Below are 24618 nucleotides of genomic sequence, written 5' to 3'. Positions count from 1 at the left end.
GTCATCTTTCCAGGTTTAGTTATCCCTCAGTACCAGCAGGGTAGTGGTTCCCTGTGGATACCAAATCCCAGCATGCTCAACTTCCTTATAATAAAATGGCATACCACTGGCATATAACCTATAAATAGCCTGCTATTCTTTAAATCATCTCTAGGTTACTTATAATTCCTAATACAATACAAATGCTTTGGAAATTATTGTTTTACTGTATTGGTTAAATAATATTGACCAAGAAAATAATCTGTACATGTTCAGTAGAGATACAGAATTTTCCCACTGTAGAGCAGTTCTCCAATGCAGCCATTAATGCCCAGTCTGGGCCTCAGTTGCAGTCTCATCCGAGTGAGGCAGGTACTTGGGCAGGATTGTGATACTATTACACAGAAAGCACAGTCAGTTATTCAAGGATAGTAGGCCACTGGGTAGGGTCTTACCTTGGGATGTCATTGGTATTTCTAATTTAATGTTGTCCTTTGTTTTGACCTTGGGAAAAAACACTGTGAGAGGAGGTGCTTACTTCAGAATTCCATCCAAGTGGATTATTTTAGTATTCTAGAGGGAGAGAGTAATATCTATGAATTTTTAACCTGGCATAAAGGCACTCCAGGGCACAAAGCATTTCACCCTAATTGCATTCCCAGGCCGGTTGAAAGCTCTGAGTCTTTGGCCTTTTGCCTTATAATGCAGCTGAGGCTTGTGATTATGATACCATGATGCATGTCCTGTCACGGTTTACTGCTTAATTAATTCCTATTGTAAAACATTGTACTATTGAGGACTAATGTTATTCTCCACCTAGAGGGCTGCTCATCTCATGAAATGCATTCCACAAAGTCTACATGCATTCTCCCCAACAGGATCAAACACCTGAAGCCAAATTTCTGATGGGTCCAGGATGACATCCTTGGCCTCTTCCTGTTAAATACATCTCTATGCCAAAATCTGGTTTGACCAATTTATTTGGCTCACACAAACTGGTTAATAGAGCTCTTTTACTCTGAGGGGATTGCTGTCTGAGCTCTCAGTATCTAATGAGCAAAAAAGCATTGGATTAGGAGAGACTTTGTGTTCCTAAGTCATTTTTCAATAGGGTAAAAATAGATTGGAACAAAGCAGGAAAAGTGAGTTTCTAGGACTGATTAATAATTTGATTTCTCTTTTTAAACCGCGTGATCCATATTGATTTGCAAAGCAGGTTTGAGCATTTCTAACTTCTCCAGAAAGTCATCTATTACCTGGATTTGTATCCTACTCTGGAAGAAAAAAAATATCTGTGAAAAACAAAGGCTTTCATAGAGGACAGTTTGTCCCTGGTGATTCTTGACATTATTCTTTTTAAGAATCATCTTCAGGGATTGAGAAATGCATGGTATCCTGAAGTATTGCCCCCCTGACAACACAGAGAACCCTTCTGGAGAAGAGTTCTGCTCAAAATGATTTCCTTCATCCTGGGAAATTACCTGTCATGCCATAGCATTTCTGTACACTGGAGTCTGATGGCCTGCCTCCTAACTCAGAGAAGCATACAATTTCCTGAGATAGCAGGGTTTCCTCATCCACAAGCAAAACACATAAGTGCTCCAGACCTATTCTGCTGTAGGTGGAAGCAGTCAAAGCCACACTTGTTCATGACTTCTCTGGAAAGAACTCTGCTGGTATTTTAAAATATGATCAGACTAAAAATAATGCCTTTAACTTTTTGTATCATGAGAAACCAAGCTTGCCAGAGTGAGCCACTGATTTAACAAGCACAGCTTACTCTGTTAAAAGAAAAACAAAACAAAACAGCTGCCTATGTGGCACCCCCTAAAAGGTTGATGTGGCAGGAAATAATCCATCGCAAATGTTTTCACAGCAACCATCATATGAAGAATGAGTTAAGCAGTGTACACACACTCCTTTTCCCATTACCCGTGTGTATCCTGTGTCTTTGCATGCTTTTCTTACCTGTAGTGGTTCAGACTTATTATTTCACAGGGCATTATGATTGCACCATGATGCAGCATTAGGACTCCAAAGTAAAGCCACACTACATCAGCAGAGAGGGTCTTTCTTTAAAAAGGCCAAGTGCAGTCAGAAGGGGATTAGCAGGTGTTTTTAGGCTTTGTGGCCTGTGTCTTTGGAATGAAGCATGTAATGTGTTTCTGATTCTCAAGCTATCAGGATTCCTGGAAAGAAATGTGCAATTATTTTTCTTTATGGGGCCTTTACTTAATTGAGGACATGGTACATGCTCTAATAACTCAAACCATGGCTGTTGTTCCCTTCGGCAAATAGTCCCCAAGTCCCCAAATGCCGCCACTAGTATTCCTTTAAGTCAGTATCTATGTCCTTGATACAGTCTTATAGACTTCTATAAAAATGCAAGGCTCATTTCAACCAATTTATGAAATTATAGATCTTCTCTATATTTGTGTGTGTGTGTGGCTGTAAGCAGGGAGGGGTCTGCTGGTGATGTGGGTTGCTGGCTTATGAACCCTCAAAACCCTTAAGGTGGAACCTGAGATGACCAACTCAATTTCCTAGTGGCAGAAGTGTTTATTTGCTTTAAAATTAAGTGGCTTTTTCTTTCTTTTCTTTTTTTTTCCTTTTTTGCTAGAAGCAGTTTCTGTTGCCAGGTCTTCTATTTATTAAGTAATGAGTGAGAGGCAATGATATTAAGTAGAGAAAGCTGTTTTCTGAAAAGGTTATATTCCCTGTTATTTTAAAGGAAAAATGTAAAGCTTCTGCTTCTGTTATCCCCACATGGCAGTTTTAGCCCATTATTTCAGCTGTTTGTCTTCCTTCATTCTTCTTCTGCCATCTTGCCTTGCTCCTCAATACTTTTGTCATAATTATTTTAAAACTTTTTTTCAGGTAAGCCTTTTTAAAGTTTCAGTTTTTACATTTTTCTTGCTTCATTTGTTTTAGTGTTATGAAATAACTAACATCATTAAAAGCTGGAGGAAAAAGAATCTGGTTGGATAATCTGTAGTTTGTAAGCAATATTTAGTTGCCGTATCTTATTTGGTTTTCTGACGTCCTTGTGTGGTAAGTAGACCATGTAGCATTATCCTCATTTTACAGATGAGGAGATTGAGGCCCAGATGCTATGATGCTCCAATATTGTTCAAACAGGGAACAAAGTCAGGATTTGATATGCAAATTCTGGAGTCCTTATTCTGAATGCTTTGTCATGTACCTACTAGCAGCTGACTAGTTTCTGATCTATTTGGTATCTGTCTCCATTGCTTAAATTTGAAAATAAAGCAACTCTGAGGATGCTATTGGTTACCATCTTGGAATTTGCACCAAGCCTATACTTTTTCTACATAACATAGCAGAAATCTCAATATTAAATATATAATTTATTAATATATAATATATACTATATAACATATATTAAATATATTTATGACTGCCATGAAAGGTTTGTATATGTGTATTTGTGTCTCAGTGGATGTAGATGTATGTGATGGCTGATTCAAAATTCTCAAACAATTTACTAAAGCAAATTAGTATTCATTTTAGGTCTTTTAGTGTTTGATAAATGATGATGATTGTAGATGAATTACATAGTTTTAACTGTAATTGATCAAATCTCTTCTAGTAATATCTTGAAAGATGTAAAAGAACCCAGAATCCAATAGTTGAAGCAAGGAAGGTTGTCTCCTCCTTCCTTTTAAATATACAGCAGTAGGTCTGATTTTAAGGCACCCTCAGTCAGTTTTATAACTTAAAGCAACCATTGAGGACACAGACTCTTATTTCTACTCAGTTATCTTTTGTATGTTTCACTCACTGCCTTGAAGGTAAGATACCTACCAATCATCCAAGCATTACATTCATTACAGAGAGAAGGAAAAGCAGACCATGTTCAAAAGACATGTAGTCATCGTTAAACCTTTTGAACAAATTTCCTACAATCCCAGTGACTTCTGACAAGCAACTGATAGTATCTGTATAGTGCTGCAAATGTATCTGAGAAGCAAGTATTTGAACTGGGTATGTGGCCATTCTCTGGAAATCAGGTTTCCGTTGGTAAAGAAAAAGGGGCAAATAGCCCATAGAATGGGAGATTTATACCACCTATATATCAGACACCTATATATCCAGAATATACTTGGAGCTCAAAAAAATCCTCAAAAATTAAACCTTCACAGAAACAACTATATTAATAAATGAGCAAATGACTTAAAGAAAGATTTCCTAAGGAAGAAGTAAAAATGGCCAATAGACATATGAAGAAATGCCATCTCTAGCCATAAAGGAAATTCTAATCAAAACAACATTGAGATTCCACCTTACCCCAGTTAGAATAGCCACTATCAAAAAAACAAACAGCAAATGATGGCAAGGATGTGGCCAACAGGGAACGCTAATACACTGTTAGTAGGAATGTAAGTTTGTTCAACTATTCTGGAAAGCATTATGGAGGTTCCTCAAAAATCTAAACTTAGAACTACCCTATAGCCCAGAAAATTGATTCCTGGGCATTTATCCAATAGAATGCAAACAAGGTTACAATAAAGCTACCAACACAATCATGTTCATTTCAGCAGTATTCATCATAGACAAGATATGGAATCAGCCCAGATGCTCCTCAGTGGATAAATGGATCTGTGGTACATGTACACAATGGAATTTTACTCATCCATTAGAAACAATGATATTGTACCATTTATAAGAAAATGGAAAGACTTGCAAAAAATTACAGTAAGAGAAGTAAGCAGACCCAGAGACACAGAGGTTGCATCGTTTCCCTCATTTGTACTAGTTAGAATAAGTAAACAGATTGGGGAATGCAAGTAGTTACAAATGAATTAACCAAAGTATAAGAGACTCTATGGAGACTCAAATAGTATAATTTTTTAGAAAGACTAGCCCAACAAAATTATAAGTATCAACAAATGGGTACATGCAAGACTGGGGTGGGACCAAAGGGAGTGGAGTAGAAAAATGAAGGGAGGAAGGGTGAGAAGGCAGTCAGTAATTCATTGTATTTGCCACAAAATTAAGGACAGTAAGGGAAAGGGTGAATCAAAGGGGGATAAAAAGGTTAAAGGGAGTGACAAGGTCAAGGTTTATTGTATTCATTAACTGCTTTATTAAATGGCACCTCCTTTGTACAACTACTTAAAGATAATAAAAAACTTTTTAAAGGAATAAGTGCATATTAAGATAGTTTGCATTGTCATGATTCTACAATTGGAGTAACTTGTTTTACTATTAAAGCTATAGTTATATCTCAAAAATAGTTTAAAAATTGGATAAAGCAATAACAGCTCAATCTGGAATTGTACAATTAGTTGGACTGAGGCTTAATTTGTATTTAAGCTTCTGTAGAAGTTAGAATTAGGATCATATTTTCTATTTAGAGCTATTGACACCCAGAATAACTTACACATGTTTTGAGAAAAACTAATTGTAAAAAGAGGAAGATTAAAATTTCAGCTCTGCAATTTTTCAACCTGACATTAGGTAACCTAAAACTTCATTGAATAAATCATAAACTAGATAGTTACAGTTAATATTTAATGTAGCTGAACTACAGGGAATCAGAAGTGAGTGGTAGAAAAGGGAAACAGGTAAAGAAAAAAGTGGAAGTTTGCCTACTGTCTGTAGTGACACTATTTTCTTGCCCTGTCCTTCCTCTCTCACAATGCTCACTAAAATTGGTCCCTATCCCTTTTCTATACATAGTACTCCCTCTAAAAATGCTGCCCAGTCGCAACATCTACTTCTGGGAAGTAGAATGATAGTTTACATAGTAAAAGACTCTCAAACCAATAGCCACATCCTCCTCTTAACACTGAAAATTTCAGACATGTTCTCCTGCAAATAGTCACCTCTAATCACCACTGCCAACATGCCACTTCTGTAGTTTGGAGTCAATACAGTAGAAATAAAGTGTCACACTTTGTTTTTCTTATCTCTCCCCAAATACCCAGGGCAATAACTGAGCACAACTAAAAATAATAAATTTATGTTCTCTTTCATTTCTGATTAGAAGTATAACATGTGGCTGGATGAATTTTTACAAAGTGAACATGTAATCAGCACCCAAAATGAACAACAAAATACTGCCAGCACCCAGAAGCCTAGAACCCTTGCAGACAGTTCTTGGGATCTTTCGGTGGACTGTAGATGGTTTTTGTTTTCTCTTTTGGGATTTCTATGCTTTCAAAAATGTTAATTCAGTAGGCCCACTTTATTCACAGATTTATTACATGTAGTTTTAACCAAGCACAGTAAAGTAAAAAACAAAAAAAATTTACACATAAAAAGAACTTTCAAAACAAAAAAAAAGACATTTAAATTGTGCATATGTGACTTAACTCACTTGATGTGGAGAAAGCTGTCAGTGCCACATTGTTGCCACATTTGTTTAAAAAAAAATTGTGTGAGCTGCTAAGTGGTTCCCTGCCCTTTGTTGTGTGAGAATCTACCACCCCCAAAACAATCAACACACAAAAATAAGGTAAGAGTGAATATGTTTTTTTTTGTTTTTTTTTTAATATTATTTTATTTTATTTGAGAACATACTGTACAGAGGGGCTACAATTACATGGGCAGGATAATGCATACATTTCTTACCAAGCATTGCAGCCTCCTCCTTTGTTTACCCTTCACCTCCCTTCCCAGCCTCCCCCCTCCCCCCACCCAATTATACCCCCCACCCCCCCCCCACCGACATTGTAAAGCTGGTTTTGACATGACATTTTGTACTTCTCATTGTTGCAACAGGTCCACCTGAATCCTTAAACGACTTGTTTGTCCCCATCTCCTCCACATGTTATACTGACATCAAATATAGTGAAAGCGGGGGTTACACTGTGGGGGAGGGACATACAAAGCAACAAAGAAATAATCTTATAAATGCGTTAGAAACATATGCATGAAAGAAACGAAAACATTAAAATACATATTTAAGGGTTCATTTTCCTAACATCACATTATCTGACTTTTTCTGCTTGACTCATACCTATACTAGATATTGCAAATAAGGGAAACCATGGGACCTATGCTTCTTTGGGCCTGGCTTACTTCACTTAATATAATTTTTTCCAAGCCTTTCCATTTCCTAACAAATGGGGAAATGTCATTCTTTCTGATGAAGGCATATAATTCCATTGTGTATATATACCACATTTTCTTGATCCATTCATCTACTGAGGGGCATCTGGGTTGGTTCCATATCTTAGCTATGGTAAATAATGCTGCAATAAACATAGTTGTGCTGGTAGCTTTAGTGTGGACTTGTTTGTAAACATTTGGGTAAATGCCCAAAAGTGGGATTGCTGGATCATAGGGGAGATCTATGTGAAGTCTTTTGAGGAACCTCCATACTGCTTTCCAAAGTGGTTGAACAAGTTTACATTCCCACCAACAATGAAGTAAGGTTCCTTTCTGTCCACATCCCCTCCAGCATCTGTTGTTGTTAGAGTTCTTGATTTTTGCTGTTCTAACTGGAGTGAGGTGATATCTCAATGTTGTTTTGATTTGCATTTCTTTTATGGCTAGGGATGTTGAACATTTCTTCATGTGTCTATTGGCCATCCTTCTTTCTTCTTCAGAGAAGCTTCTCTTTAAGTCTTTCGCCCACTTATTTATTGGGCAATTGTTTCTTTGAGGATTTGTTGTTGGGTGGTTTAATTTTTTGAGTTCCAAGTATATTTTAGATATGAGACCCTTGTCCGTTGTATGGCTAGTAAAGATCTTCTCCCAATCGGTGGGCTTTCTATTGATCTTGCTAGCTATGTCATTTGCCCTGCAGAAGCTCTGCAACCGTATGCAATCCCATTTGTCCAACCTTTCTTTGATTTGTTGTGCTTCCGGGTCTCTATTCAGAAAATTTCGGCCTGAGCCAAGGAGACCTAAGGTTTCTCCTATTCCATCCTGTAATGTTTTCAGAGTGTCTGCTTTGAGTTCAAGGTCTTTGATCCATTTGGAGTTGATTCTGGTGCAGGGTGATATATAAGGATCTAGCTTTAGTTTTCTACATGTAGTTAACCAATTTTGCCAGCACCATTTACTGAAGAGGCTGTCTTTCTTCCATTCTATTGTTTTAGCTTCCTTATCGAAGATTAGATGGCTATAGGTCTGTAGGTTCATTTCTGGGTTTTCAATTCTATTCCATTGGTCCTGAGGTCTGTTCTTATGCCAATACCAAGCTGTTTTGATTACTATGGCTTTATAGTAGAGTTTGAAATTTGGTATTGATATTCCTCCAGCAGTGTTCTTTCCGTTGAGGAGCATTTTTGCTATTCGGGGTCTTTTATTGTTCCATATGAATTTTTGGATTGCCTCCTCTATTTCCTTGAAGAATGAGGGTGGAATTTTGATAGGTATCGCGTTGAATTTGTAGATAGCCTTGAGAAGTATTGCCATTTTCACGATGTTGATCTTTCCAATCCAGGAGCATGGGAGGTTTTGCCATTTTTTAAGTTCTGTGTTGATTTCCTTTTTCAAGATTTTAAAGTTTTCATCATAGAGGTCCTTCACTTCTTTGGTTAAGTTAATTCCTAGGTATTTTATTTTTTGTGGGGCTATTACAAATGGAGTTGCTTTCCTAATTTCAGCCACACTTTTCTCATTGTTGGCATATAGAAAAGCCATTGATTTTTGGGGGTTAATTTTATAACCTGCTACTTTGCCAAAGTTTTGAATCAGCTTGAGTAATTTGGGAGTGGAGTCCATGGGATTCTTTAAATACAAGATCATGTCATCTGCAAAGAGGGAGAGTTTTATTTCTTCTTTCCCTATTTGGATCCCCTTTATGTCTGCATCTTGTCTTATTGCTGTAGCTAGGCATTCTAATACTAGATTGAAGAGAAGTGGAGAGAGTGGGCATCCTTATCTCGTTCCTGAGTTATGAGGAAATGGCTTTAGTTTTTCACCATTGAGTATAATGCTGGCTGTAGGTTTGTCATATACAGCCTTTATTGTATTGCGGAATGTTCCATGGATTCCTAATTTTTCCAGAACCTTCATCATAAAGGGGTGTTGGATCTTGTCAAATGCTTTTTCTGCATCTATTGAGATAACCATGTGGTTCTTGTTCTTGCTCCTGTTGATGTGATGAATAATATTAATTGATTTGCGTATATTGAACCAGCTTTGCATCCCTGAAATGAATCCTGTTTGATCATGGTGTATGATTTTTTGGATGAATTGTTGAAGTCGATTGGCCAAAATTTTGTTGAGAAGTTTTGCATCAATGTTCATCAAAGAAATGGGTCTATAGTTCTCTTTCTTTGATGAGTCCTTGCCTGGTTTTGGGATGAGGGTTATGATGGCTTCATAGAATGTGTTCGGTAGTGAGCTTTCTCTTTCAATTTCATTGAAGAGTTGGAGGAGTATTGGTGTGAGCTCTGCTTTGAAGGCCTTGTAAAATTCCGCTGTAAAACCATCTGGTCCTGGACTTTTCTTAGCTGGGAGGTCTCTTATTGCTGTTTCTATTTCAATGCTTGATATGGGCCTGTTAAGCTGGTTTAACTCATCTTGGTTTAGTTTTGGCATGTCAATATTTGCTAGGAAAAGGTCCATTTCTGTCAAGTTCTCAAACTTATTAGCATAAAGTTTTGAGAAGTATTCCCTTATAATGTTCTGAATCTTGGTTGTTTCTGTGGTGATGTTTCCATTCTCATCTCTGAGTTTATTAATTTGGGTGTGTTCTCTCCTTTTTCTGATTAGATTTGCTAAGGGTCTGTCAATTTTGTTTGTTCTGAATCTTGGTTGTTTCTGTGGTGATGTTTCCATTCTCATCTCTGAGTTTATTAATTTGGGTGTGTTCTCTCCTTTTTCTGATTAGATTTGCTAAGGGTCTGTCAATTTTGTTAAGTTTTTCGAAGAACCAACTCTTTGTTTTGTTGATTCTTTCTATAGTTTTTTTGGATTCTAATTCATTTAATTCTGATTTAATTTTGATTATTTCTTTCCGTCTACTGGATTGGGGTTTATCTTGCTGCTCTTTTTCAAGGAGGTTTAGATGTGTCATTAAATTGTTAGTTTCCGATCTCTCCAATTTGTTGATGTAGGAGCTCAGAGCTATAAACTTGCCTCTGAGTACTGCCTTTGCTGTGTCCCAGAGGAGCTGGTAATTTGTGTGTTCATTTTTGTTGAATAGCATGAACATTTGAATTTCCTTTCTAATCTCTTCCATGACCCACTCATGATTCAGCAGTGTGTTGTTCAGCCTCCATGTGATACCGGACTTTCTTTGGTGGCTTTTGGTGTTGAGTTCTAATTTTATTCCCTTGTGGTCAGAGAGAATGCAAGGTATAACTTCAATGTTTCTGAATTTAGACAAGTTTGCTTTGTGGCCTAAAATGTGGTCTATTTTAGAAAATGTTCCATGTGCTGCTGAGAAGAATGTGTATTCTGATGCTGCTGGGTGAAATGTTCGGTAAATGTCTGTTAAGTCTAGTTGATCTATGCAGCTGTTTAGATCTGTGGTTTCTCTGTTGAGTTTTTGCCGAGTTGATCTATCTAGTGGGGAGAGTGGTGTGTTAAAATCCCCAACAATTAATATCTTTGGATCTATATGGGATTTGAGGGAAAGTAGTGTTTCTTTGATAAATTTGGGTGCTCCATTGTTTGGCGAATAGATATTTAGAATTGTAATATCCTCCTGAAGGAGAGATCCTTTAATTAGTATGTAGCGACCTTCTTTATCTCTTCTCACGAATTTTAGTTTGAAGTCTATTTTATCTGATATTAGGATTGCAACTCCCGCCTGTTTATGAGGGCCGTTTGCTTGGTAGATTTTGTTCCAGCCTTTAACATTGAAGATGTGTTTGTTTTTACGGGCAAGATGTGACTCCTGCAGGCAGCAGATAGAAGGGTCTTGTTTTTTAATCCAACTAGACAGTCTATGTCGCTTAATTGGAGAGTTCAGTCCGTTAACGTTAAGAGATAGTACTGAGAGGTATTTGGGAGTTCTGGCCATGTTATCCACCTTCTTGGGGGCTGCAAAAACTGGGTTCTTCCTAAGGTTCTTGGATTCTCAGTTTGGGTGCAGTTTCTTGGCCTTTGTTGCGGTCTTGTTGGTTTTCTATGTGTAGGACATCTTTAAGAATCTTTTGTAGGGCTGGTTTGGTGGAGATGTATTGTTTCAATTTTTCTTTGCTATGGAAGGTTTTTATTTGGCCTTCAGTTATGAAGGAGAGTTTAGCTGGGTACAGTATTCTTGGTTGATAATTATTTGTTTTTAGGGCATGGCATATGTCATTCCAGGCTCTTCTTGCTTTGATTGTCTCTGCTGAGAAATCTGAGGTAATTCTAATTGGTTTCCCTTTGTAGGTGATTACCCTTTTCTCCCTGACAGCTTTAAGGATCTTTTCCTTGGTCTGGGTTGATCCTGTGTGGATTATAATGTGACGGTGGGATGTCCTATTCTGGTCTGGTCTATTTGGAGTTCTAAAAGCTTCTTGTATCTGAATAGGCCTATCTTTTTGTATGTTTGGGAAGTTCTCTGCTAGGATCCTGTTAAACAAATTTCCTAGACCATTAACTTCTGTTTCTAGGTGCTCCTCTACACCCATTATCCTTAGATTGGGCCTTCTGATGGTGTCTTCCAGGTGTTGGATAGACCTATCATATTTCTTGGACTTGTCTTGGATGGTTGTATGTTCTTTCTCTATAATATCTAGGCTGTCTTCAATCCCTGAGATTCGATCTTCTGCATGGTCTAACCTGCTGTCAAGACTCTCTACTTTGTTTTTTATCTCTTTTCCTTCTAATTGGTCAGCTTTGATGGCTTCAAGTTCTTTGTTGAAGCTCTGTTTTAGGTCTTGTATGAATTTCTTTACTTCCTTAATTTGGTGTTCAGTGTTTGTTCTCAAATCACTTAGTTGATTGGTTATGGTTTCTTTGGACTCCCATTCCTTCTGTTGGGTTCCATTCAGCATTCCCTTTGTGGTCTCCCTGACTTCCTTCAGCTCTTTGTTAATGGATTCCATGAATGCCTTTAGTGATCTTTGTGTATTCTCTACCTGGTCTCTCAATTCCTGAATTACTCTTTGATTAGCTTCTTCCCGTCTGTGGGATTCCTGCAGTTCTCTTTCTTCCCGTTCGTGGAAATCCTGAGTTCTCTTTGAGTGTTCTCTGCCTGCTCACGCCATTCCTCCCTTTCTCTTTGAGCATTCTCAAGTTGTTCACGCAAATCCTGTATCAGTTTTTGAGTAGCTTCCTCACGCTTATGATATTCCTGTATAAACTTCTGGGATGCCTCCTCTCTCTCCCTATCACGCTCATACAGAGTCCTTTGTACATTGTCAAACTTTTCATTTATCATGTTTGCTATTAGTGTTTGTAGAGCTATTTGGAAACTCTCCTCTGGATTATTCTTTATCTGTTCTAATCCCTGATTATCAAGATTGGGAATTGAGATACCCGAATTTGCCGGCTTACTCGGCCCATTTGAGATGAAGATTGCACCAGTTTTATGCTAGAACACTATCTTAAGGCAACCATCAACCAAAGTTTGCGTTTGTACAGTCAATAGTCTACAGATAAAGAGTGAATATGTTTAAGTAAAAAAGTGAAATATTTAGGTATGTTGAAAGGTGGCAAGGCATGTTTTTGGTGGAAGATGAGCAATTTCATGAGGAAAAAATGAGTCAAGCATTCACAGTGTAGAACTGAACTCTGCACCCTGAACATTCATGATTTTTCCTCTGCAGTCTCTGAATTGTATACTCACGGGTACAATCAGAAAGAAAAATATATTATTATTATTTGTATATATTTGTTTCTCTTAAAATAGAATTTTGTTATTTTTTCCCAGTGTTTCCTTACACCTACTAAATCATATCATTTCCATTGACTCAGTAATTATTAAAGGGGTCTTGACATTTTATCTCCCCCTACTCACCTACCCACATAGAATAATGAGAGGGTATAAAAATAAGAGATCTACAAAACAAGCTAAGCAACTCAATGGCAGTGATGGAAGGGAGGGAATGAGTGGGAAAGAGGGAACAGCTGATGCTATGCAAAATGAAAGAAATGTACAGATCACCTGATGTGGAAGAAATAACTATTGTCAAAGCTCATAGAACTCAAACTTGATAGATCACGATAGACAATTTGCCCCAGGAAAGTTAGAATGTGTTTGTGACTTTAAGCATCACTATCCCACAATACTGTGAAATTTGTGAAATTATGTAATCAATCACAGTAAAGAATTTGCAAAAAAAAATAAGAGATCTATTCTCTGAGAACTTTTTGAAGGTTTAATATATGCGTTTGACTAAAAAAATTGGCAATGATAGTTTGGTGCAGTTGGTGATGTAGGACTTATCTACTGTATATACCAGTTTTTAAGACTTGGTTCCATATTTAGGCCCCTCCAACTCTTTTTGCCTTTTTGCCTCCAAACTGTCCAGTGTTTATTGCTTATTGACCATATGTTCTTTACTTTCTCAGATTGTGAACCTCATAGAAGAGACTGGACACTTTCATATCACAAACACAACATTTGATTTTGATCTTTGCTCGCTGGACAAAACTACAGTCCGTAAACTACAGAGTTACTTAGAAACATCTGGAACATCCTGAGGATACAACTGGATGCATCAAAAACTATTGTCGTTTTTTTTTTTTGGTTGTGATTTTTTTGTTGTTGTTGTTTATATGAAAACACTCAGAATGATGCAACCAAAAGGGAAAAAAATAAAAATCAAACAACCTTCAGCTTTATTTTTCTTTAAAGCCAGTCATCATCTCTTGATAAAGGAGAGGTTACGCAAACCAGCCTCAGCGGACCACTCTTCTCTCCAAGGAAATCCCCGGGAAGAGTTAGCCTGGATAGCCTTGAAAACAAAACAAAGCAAACACAACACAAGAAACTTAAAGAATGTGTATGGTATCATGTATCTCTCTCTCTTTCTCTCTCTCTCTGTGGTGGTTCATTCCACAGGATGAATGCATATTCAACACACTGCCTTATTACATAACTGATCTATTTATTATTGCATACAGATATTCCGAAGTTGTTGAGGGAATGACACCACCAGACATTAAAAGTACTTGGTCCCACGGATGCTCTTTCAATGCAGCACCCTTCCAAGCCCAGTGACCTTACTTGTATATCGTGCCACTTTCCACCAACTTTTTCCAAGTCCTTTAACTTGTTGCAGTCTGTATTTTCCACCTTCGTTTTTCCAGTTCCAGGACACAAATTATCAACTGGGGGAGGGGATGGGGTGGTGACCAAATAGCCACCTTGATTTTCTTCCTTGTGATCTTTTTTCCTCAAGGTTGGGGCCCATGTTATGATCTTGGACCATGGTAGAGAATTCACCAAATAGGATCATATGAATTAATATCTAGCCTTAGTCAATAAACCAGTAGGACTTTTAACAAATGCTCATCTGCAATGTCCTGAATCTAGCCCTATTGAGCTGACATCAACATTCTTGTGTCTGTTTTACTGTTACAAGATGAGTTGAACATGGAAGTAAAGGCATTCCACAGGATCATCACATTTTTTTTTAAAAAAAACTCTGATCCTGTTTTCTAAATTAACTGTAGAAATGCTTAATTTGGATTTCTATTAGTGAGAGTCTCAGCTCTTTTCAGCTGTCAGTGTGGTACTCGTTTTTTCCATAAAACCAAGGATCACAGACTAGTTTGTTCACATGCAGGTCTTTTAGACTTTATATTTGGAAGTTAAGATCTTTCTTTGGGGGAAACTCTTGGTTATTCTGCCATAACAGACTATGTATTAAATTGTAGATTCAGTGCTTACCTGTTTGTCACTTGCCGATGTTTTCAGAAGGATTTCCTTTATGGGTGAAAGTACCGATGGTTGGGGTGGGGGGAGATGTTGGTTCTTGTTGTACCCTTGTTTTGAAACTAGAAATCTGTCCTGTGGCATGCAAAAGAAAGTGAATTATTTTTAAAAGAAAACAAGGTCCTTTTGGTGTCATTATTATATAATCTCTGTAAGCATAGGAATGAAAAATAAGAACAATTCACCGTTCAAGTTGCTCAGCTGAAAAGATAAGAAATGAAGAAATACTTCTGGATCCAAAGGTCCGTCACTGGATCAGCCTTAAGAAAGTCTCTACGTGTGCTAACAGACCAATTACCCCCCCCCCTTGTTTGTTCCCATGCCAATGCCGTTCTTTCATTCGGAGATTAACCTAGTGTCTATTCAGAAAATGGTCTCTCCAGACCCATTCTTTCAGGCAGTAATGTAAATGCAGTGATAATGGAGTGACTCCTGCATTTTTAAAAGGGGATTTTTTTACACTGTTTCTTTCTATCCAAAGAAACTATTTTTTTCCTTTAAAATACAATACAGCCATGCTTCTTGTAAATCACTTCTCTAAAGTGTCCTCCCAGAAGATGTGGACTTTTTTCCAAGAATGTTGATTGGCATGAACCATACTTGAAGCATTTGTTGTGTAGTCCACTTCTTGGTGTGCAATTACAGAGCTACTTTCCAGTCATGTTGGACAGTAGGTGACTGATGCATTGTGTGGTTTTAGTTGTGTTTTGTTTATAACTTTACAGGTGAAAGGGGAGGGGGATGTTTATATGGAAATGTTTTCAAATTTCAAAAATCCTTGAAAACTTCTAATGTGAATGAACCCACATATTCTCATTAAACCAGACAATGAATGCGGTTTAACTCATACATATGTAACCTCACTACAAATGAACATATGTAGTTTGCGATATTTGTATTGTATAACTAAATCATGTGGTGAAAATCTGTGATTTGGCAGGGTAAAAAATTTATGTTCATAAATGACTAAAAAGGGGGAAGAAGGTAAGAAGAATGGCAGCTATTATAGAGACACAAATTAGTCCTGAAAATTCCAAATGCAGGTTTCTTCATAATTGGGGAAATAGATAATAGTACAGAAAAGCTTCCCAATCTAGAGTTCATACATACAGCAAAAGGAGTTCCCACAACATTCTGTTGTTGATTTTGGGGGACATGGTTCTCTTACTGTATGATATAATTTTTAAATATGGCAGTAAAAACATCTCCTAATTAATTTCAAAGAGTTAAAATTTGTCCCTTAAGTGACCCACACAGTTCTTCTACATTGGTGTACACTCACCTTTGAGACCTATGAAGACATTTTGACACAAGTGTACCCTAATAGTGGCTTTGGGTTTGTTTGTTTTTTTAAGCACAAAGGGGAATGGCAGGGTTTTATTTCTTTAGTATATATGTATATGTATATAAATAGAATTTTCAAAAAAATAATTGAGTGGATGTGAATATGGTTTGAACCAACCAGAGAATGATAAACTGTCTATAAATTTTCCCTTGTGACATGAGGGGAGAAATGTATGTATAGAACCTTTCCCCTTGCAAATTAGCTTTTGTTTCTGATTTTGTAGCAAGATGTGTGTGTATGTGGTGTGGGGGGGGGGTCTTTCGATCTTAGGATACACCAGTCATGTTAGCAATTAAAAATGTATGCAGTTATTTCATACCTTCTCCACATTCTACCCCTCTATTCAAGTAGACAAATAGCTCTGCCTCTGTATGCCTTCATATTGTGTCAAAGTCAAGAAGAACATTAAAAACTGCACATCAGGAGACAAGAGTTTTAGGAAGAAAAACAAACCACTCGAGTGTCCTAAATATTTTTAAATTGCTAAACAAATCTCTCTCATCTGAAATATTACCTGTTTGTGGAAAGAGCTAATAAAATTGGTTTGTTTCCACTGAAAAATTTCTTCCACCCACTGTTTTCTAATGCTGTTTACAGATTAATCTTTAAGACATACCTACACACACACACACATGCACAAAACACAGTTTAGTCCTGCATAGCATCCTATTTTACCATTTCAAGCCTCACAAATGTAGTTAACATACTGTGGAGGAGAGACTGCTTTTAAATATTTTAACTCTACCTACTTAATGGAGTTGGATGTTCAGTGTGGGAAATGGTCAATGTGTGTTTGGTGATTTGTGTTTATTTTTTCACTGTGGAAGTGATCCGCTCTAGAGTAATTTGCTATATGCTTATTACTTTCCACCTTTAGCATTTTGTGTAATAATGCTGTGTACTGCTCCTATATTTATATATTATATATATACGTATATATTATCAGAGTAATCTTGCTTTGAACTGTTACTCTAAAACTAAGATATGATGTAGAGACTACTACAGCTGCAGTGAATATAAAGGAGTCAATTCCAGTGGTGTAGGTTAGTCTTGAGGTGGAAGTCTACATTTTTGATCTCTTCTGTTTTATATGATGCTTTTTAAAAAAATTATGTAGGCACTGCCATCTCTGAATATCCCTTGTGAAGTGAATTGAAGAAGTCAGTTGAAAAGGAAGACAAAGCCACCCCTGTCTGTAAACTGTAAATATGTATTTTGGCACTTGTACTCCAGTATTCTGAAAATAGAGTTATGATGGAAATACTGACAGATCCTTAAATTAATGGTGGCCAGAGCTACCGTGCAGTGCAAAAATAAATTAAGTGAAAATGTATCCTGGAGATTAACAGTGCAAGGCCAACATGTTTTATAAATCTGTCAGTATCTTTTTAATGGAGTGTGTATGTGTAGTTACGTTGAAAGAAACACTGTGTATGTGTATACATGCTTTTATGTGAACTATAAGGCACACGTAAGATGTATTTCTCATCTTTAAAACTCATGTTGAAATGTAAGTACAGATTGACAGAAATAGGTGTTTTTTCTTAAATCATACCTAATCTATTGTGGCGCCATCATTTTTACAATGTATAGTTTTATGGATTTGTTTGACCAGTTTGGCTTTACTTTGCATACAGGACAAATAGCCCTCAGCCTTTTCTCACTAGTGATGCTTTTCCTAAAGAAGAATAAATGAAGTGATCTGGGACATAAAGTTACCCCAAACCAGCTGAGGGTAAAAGCCAGGCCTCACTCATTTTTGCGGGGCCATGTGTAGGACTATTTTCTATTGTCCTCTAAGCCTAATATAGTTTTCAGCTCTGTAGAGACTGAGTAAGAAAGGATGGGGCACATTCTTGGAATAAACTGAGTTATTTGTGTATGGTATATTTTCTTTTCCCCCAGGTCCTTTGGAAGATTTTGGCCATAAGTGAAACAATATGCTATCTATAACTAGACAGAATTGATTTTGCAAAGGCCCAGAATTTACTTAAAACCAATAATGCTACTTTGGTTAGAAAGAAAGGCGATGAATTACTAAAACAAAAAATAAAATATATTCAGTTTATCAAATAACCAAGGAGTTACATGTGATACTCAATAGAAAACACATACCTATGCATCAAATTTGAACAACATCTTCATTCAAGCTAATGAGCGAGATAGAAATCTAGGGGATTATCCTGGGCTGGCTCTTAGCAATTAGAAACTGACTATAGGTGTGGTAGCATCAGTTCCAGATGAATTGGAGTGTCAGGAGAGCTTTCTAATGATCGTACTTGAATTGGACTAACCATTTCCATTGTTTCTGCATAGATATGCCTTTTTTTTTTAATGGCCTTGTTTCTTCACCAGTCTGGAGAAAGTCAAGATCATCATCCAGGCCTACCAACGATCAATCCGGATGTTGTGGAAGTACACTGAGCCTAAGTTTTCCAGTACATCTCAGAGCAGTTACCTACTTGGGTATGCAATGAGGTCTAGAGAAGGGTAGAAGATCAATCCCTGGCTGGTATTTTAAGAACAGATTCTCCAAAGCAAGTGGTCTTAGTTTTTTTTGATTCGTGAAGCAGATAAGGATTTTTTTTCTTGGCCAGGATACCACCCAAACAATATACGTAGCACATTTCAGTGCTTCTGCTTTCTTTCCCAGGTAAGAGTATCCATACTATCCTGTTTATGCAGGCCCCTTGAGAGGCATTTCCAGTCTCTTGCCTCTCATTGGAGTTCTTGGAATTAATTTCCTCTTAATTAAAGATGGGTAACCAATGTGCTAGTGAGGGAACCAAGAGCTAGTGAGGGAAATGCATGGCCCAAACCCAAATTACTCCAGTAGTTCTAAGTGGACCCTGTGGCTATTAAATGCCAGAGAAATTATCTATTCTCTGAATGTGAAGGCTCTTCAAGTCTGTTTTTATAAGCATGGGGTGATTAAAGGGATCCTGGGCAGTCTCCACACGATAGGTGGCTATGAGTGGGGAGATAGGTTGGAGTGAAGGCAAAGTTCTTTGCTCATTCCTCCCTTGCAATTATTGTGTCTACAACGTTCAGCCCTCCACCACAGAGTTCTGAAGTTTCAAAAGGTAGAAAAGGATAATTCCAGGCAACTAAAAGAAAATAATCAAAGCGATTGAAAAGATAAAACAAACGCTTCTTACTAAAAGGGCCGAATAAGCAAGTAATGAGGTTGAAATACTGATACGGATTGCCTAGGCGAACAGCATTCCTCACACATGTGGTTTGTGTATCCTCTTCTGGGTGGGTGGTCTGGGGAGAAGTGCTAAATGCAGCAAGATGGCTTAGTTTCTGAGCAGGGAGGGAAGCTTTGGGACGGGCTCAGCCTATGGCATCAGCGCTCCCTGCAACATAAAGAGGCTTTCCTTCTGCTTTGTTCCACGAGGGAAAGTTTTAACTTGGCTATTCATTTAATTGTGAGTCTTTATTCTGTACAGAATCTATCAAAGAGTTAGGAATGTATATGTGAGTGAATGTGTTAGGCACCTCCTTGCCCCTCATCCTGGCCCTGTGGGTGGGATGTGTGGCATGGAATGCAATATCCCTCTGTTTATTCTAATGTTGCCCCTGGATGCTCAGCATCTTTTTTGAAAGCATGCTGTTTTAAACAATACCTCTAGTCTATGCGGGTCAGGGAATAGCATTTTATAAAGGGCACAAATTATGATCATGATCCACAAACAAAAGCTAAAGGAAGATGGACTTGTCCCTCAAACATAGTTATACTAATGAGTATACCAAGTGATGTCCGCATGGCTCAAGGTAGGAGCTTTCCTAAGGGAATCATCCTGGATTCAGGAAACAAGATGCTCAGCTCTGGCTTTTGATAGACATAAATCATGCTAGCTTATTTTGGAAGACAGGTTATATCATGACTGTCTCAGAACTCATAGATATTGTCTTTTTATTTTGAACTTCAAGTATGTATGGGATAGCTCATTGTTTTCCAAATGGCATATTTTGTTATTTATAGATGTGTAGCCTATCTCACCCCCTAGAATGGAAACTTCTTGAAGGCAAGGACTTTCTTGATTGCCAGCTCTCCGGTGCTTAGAGTAACTTTGAGATGTGTTGGACACCTGCCCTAACCAGATGAAAATGGGTGTGTGTGTGTGTGCATTTTGTGGAATATTGATCTCTTTTTGATATTTATTGAAAAGCATTTTCATGTGTAAGTTTGTATGACCCTCTTAGAAACTGACACACTAAAAAAATGTATTAAATGCCCAGGATTTAGTATGCTCTAATAACTGGACTTGTTTGACTAGAATATAGTATTTCCCAAATTGCATATAATACAGTATTAGTTACAGAAGTTAAAAGTAGATGTGTGCTTTTGTTAGGTATGGTGTCATGAATCTCTTATCCCAGCTACTCCAGAGACAGAACCAGCTTTGTGAGCATGAGGTCAGGCTGGGCAGTTAGTCATGAGATGCACAAAAAGAAGATGAAATCCCAGGGCTGGGAAGGTGGCTCAGTAGTAGAGTGCTTGCCTCACATGCATGAGGCCCTGTGTTCGATTCCTCAGCACCACATAAACAGAAAAAGCCACAAGTGGTGCTATGGCTCAAGCGGTAGAGCACTAGCCTTGAGCTGAAGAGCTGAGGAACAATGCCCAGGCCCAGAGTTCAAGCCCCATGACTGACAAAAAGAAAAAAAGAAAAAGAAAATGAAACTCCAAACAGCATAGTACTCACTTAGTATGTGCAAGGCCTTGAGTTTAGTCTTTAGTTCTGGAAAGAGAGGGAGAGGGAGAGGGAGGAAGAGAGGGAAAAAAAGAGAGACAGAAAATGAATTCTTTGATAGCATTTTTTTTTTTTGGGTCCAGTCGTGGGGCCTGAACTCTGGGCATAGGCACTGTCCCTCAGCTCTTCAGCTCAAGGCTAGCGCTCTACCACTTGAGCCACAGCGCCACTTCCGGCTTTTTTCTTTTTGCTTATGTGGTGCTGAGGAATCGAACCAGGGCCTCGAGCATGCAAGGCAAGCGCTCTACCACTGAGCCACCTTCCCAGCCCTTTGATAGCATTTTTTATACCATATTCCATTCTTCAAGGGTTAGAGAACTGTTTGAGATGCTACAGGGTCAGAAAACAACTCAGCTAGTGATTTCCCCAGAAGTAGAATTTTTGAGTAAGGCAGTCACTTATTGTCCAAACTGGAACATTTTAAAAAATAAAAAATGTATTATTAATACTATCAATACTATACAAAGACAACTAAGGAAAGGAAACTAAGGCTGTCTTCGGTAATCCAGAACATCCGGTCACCATTGTGCTAAGAAATAGACTTTGGAACTTGTGGAACTAAAACTATATCCTCAGATTACTATTCTTTTTTATGTCTTTACGATTCCTTACTATATCCTCAGCCATTGCCAAATGGATGACTGACATTTTTTAAACAAATATGAAGGAAATAAAGCATAACAAATTTTTCTAACCAACCTTTTACATGACACAGAGGTCCTCAGAAATGACCTACAGACAGGAAAAAAAAAACTTTATACCTAACTTTGATGAAGACAATTATTTAGAAATACACTTGAACAAGAAAGTGAAGTATGAAATAATGGCTGTAAACTGAGGAGAATTTATCCTGTTTGTTCAGACTTTTCTGGGTTTCCTGGTATATAGCAGGACCCTGGTGAGTGAGGGTCTACTTTCAGATAGTGTAAGTCAGAGGACATTTTTTATGGCCATGGTTCAGGAGAGATGATGGGGAAGTCAAAGGGACCTTTCTGTTTCTGTTGTTTTCTCAGTTTCCTCTGCCTGGAATACCTATAACGCTCTATGTGGGGGTATTATCTCTTGAGCCCTGGCAGCTGCCTCTTTATGGTAACTTAAAGCATTTTGTCACAGTAAAGAGTAGCTGTTAGGGCTCAAGGTTTAAAGGACATTTGGGGACTACTAAAGATTCAAGATGGTTGGAGTGATGGTGGATCATGCCTTGCTCCTTCTTCCCTTGTGGTAACCTGTTATTTGGATAACTGAATAGGTAGTATTGCCTATCAGTCTTTTCTACAAGGAGGACCCATTTCCTACTTTGGGTCCCTAGTCTTGTCAACCTGAGCCTGTTGCCTGTTGATTTTCTTTACATCCAATACATTTGCTCAAGATTCTACATCTTCATTATTAACCCAGTTACTCTATTGGCTGCTGCTAAATCCTGATTGTTGGCAAAATAGTTAGCCACTGTCATTGGAGTTGTTCAGTTGGCAGCTTCTCTCCCTGTTAGAGCATGTCTCGGAATTTTGCTGCTCTCCACTCTGTCTCCTGGTCCTGTTATCTGATGTCATTTGATATTTTAGTGGTTCCCAGTTGTACGGGCACAATTCCCAGCATAGAACAAATGCTCATGAATTGTCAAACAGACAATGTAAGTCTGTAAATAAATCTCTTCCTTTGTTCCCAAGTAGGCTGCTACATTGAGGGCATTCTCTGTTGCCCTCCCCCCCCCCCGCCCCAAATCATGTTCTATGTTCTGTTTTTATATTCAGGGAAGTAAAACAAGGTAACAAAAATCAGTCCGAAAAGCCTGGTTTTGAATTCCAGATCTTCAACTACAAGCCATGTAACCTGAGACGATATGCTTTCCTGAGCCTTGGTTTTCTTATTTGTGAGATGAGATTAACAATGCACTTCTGGTTTTCATTTAGTTTATTTTTTAAAATAAGTTTTTTTATTGTGAGAATACTGTACAGAGGAGGGGTTATAGTTACACGAGCAAGGTAATGAGTACATTTCTTATCAAGCATTGTTGTCTCCTCTTTTGTTTTTCCCCTACCATCCCTTCCTTCCCATCTGCAAACTACACTTCCCCCATCCCCCACCCAGTCTAAATTGTAAAGTTCATTTTTTGACATAGCGTCTTGTACATCTCATTGTTGCAATGGGTCCACCTGTATCCCTGTTTAAACAATTTGTTTTTTCCCTTCCGCTCCCCAAACTATACCACCATCAAATACAGTGAAAACAGGGGTTATACCATGGGGGAAAGACATACAAAGCAACAAAAAAATCATGTGGTACCTTATAAATATGTTAGAAGCAATAGCAAGGAAGAAAAAACCACTTATGTCCTTATTTTGGGGTTCATTTTGCTTAACATCATCTTATCTGACCTTTTCTGCTTGTCTCAGACATATACTAGTTATTGCAAATAAGGGAAACCATGGGACCTATGTTTCTTTGGGCTTGGCCCAGATGCCCTTCAGTAGATGAATGGATCAAGAAAATGTGGTATATATGCACAATGTAATTCTATGCCTCCATCAAAAAGAATAACATTGCCCCATTTGTTAGGAAATGGAGAGACTTGGAAAAATTATATTAACTAGTTTTCATTTTTAAAGAGTTTGTGAAGACTATAAGTTTATAGTATGTTTACCATACTGTATCTGGTCCATAGTAGAATATTCAATAAGTGGTGGTTTCTTTTTTTGTTGTTGTTATGTTAGAGAAGTCTAATAACCTTCTATTCTCTCTCTTTGGTGAACACCAATGAGACTATTTGCCATTCAGCCTCAAGGATCTGTAGCCCAATTGTCACTTGTATGTTTTCATTGTATTAGCAGCCATGGTAATTCTTATAGAACAGACATTGACTAGTGCTCCTTTGAGGCTTTGGCCCATGAGAAAGAAAGGAAGGAATCCATAAGCAAAACATCACAGTTTTTAGGTCTCTTTCTAGCTTCAGACTTAGGTCACATAAAACACATTTCCATTGGCTGGGCTCAGGTGCTTGAACTAGCATTGGTGAAGCGGAAATTATAGTCTCAAGTCCCTTATGAGCTCATTGATTTGACCCCATACATGGCTAACAACTTTCAAATCTTACACAACCATGTCACAGAGGAGAGGCCTAGGTGACAGGAAGGACAGTATGATACTATGATCTTCTAAACCCGACTTCAAAACACCTTCTGGTGGGCATTTATTCTATAATATGATCATTGATATCATCTTTATATAATCATGATTTGCTGACTGTGGGCAGTAGTATTTTAATGAGAAACCATTCTCTTCATAATGTTGATTATTTAATGTAAAGGAAGCACAGGTTGTGTTCTTGGCTAGCCAGGTGTTCTATTCATTTACCATATACAAGAAATTAAAATGCTACCATGCTGTCTCTCCTGAGATTAGGCATAAATATCATACAGAAGTAGCCACTGTCACCTTACCATCTGTGATTGGATTCATAGCAAGCATCTCAAAGAACTAACTCACTTCAACATTCTACTCTTAAAGGCCCACCTGAGTGTTTTGTTTGTTGTTTTAGCGGCAGTGAGGATTGAACTCGGGGCCTTGTACTTACTAGGCAGGTACTGTAACACTTGGGACACACCACCAGTCCCTTTTTCCATTGGTTATGTTTGACGTGCCCAAGGCTGACCTAGACTAAGATGTTCATCAGTCACTCGGGATCACAGGCATACATTAATGTACCAAGCTACTGGTCAAAGTGGAGTCTTGAGAAC

At 37.9% G+C, this 24618-nt stretch overlaps 1 protein-coding gene across 2 annotated transcripts in view; it reads left to right on the top strand.

The window, feature by feature from the left end:
- The window catches only part of Mllt3 (MLLT3 super elongation complex subunit), a 279624-nt gene extending 265947 nt beyond the window's left edge, over positions 1–13677 (top strand). For both annotated transcript variants that reach the window (XM_070007963.1, XM_070007973.1), the window contains one exon: positions 13411–13677. In XM_070007963.1, the coding sequence (XP_069864064.1) occupies positions 13411–13542 (132 nt within the window). In that variant the 3' untranslated portion in view covers positions 13543–13677. The remainder of the gene's footprint in view (positions 1–13410) is intronic.
- Positions 13678–24618: the final 10941 nt, after the last annotated feature.

The sequence above is a fragment of the Dipodomys merriami genome, unplaced genomic scaffold, assembly GCF_024711535.1.
Source record: "Dipodomys merriami isolate MVZ:Mamm:240054 unplaced genomic scaffold, mDipMer1.0.p SCAF_11, whole genome shotgun sequence".
In the NCBI taxonomy this organism is placed as follows: domain Eukaryota; kingdom Metazoa; phylum Chordata; class Mammalia; order Rodentia; family Heteromyidae; genus Dipodomys; species Dipodomys merriami.
This window is presented reverse-complemented; position numbering and strand designations above follow the sequence as displayed.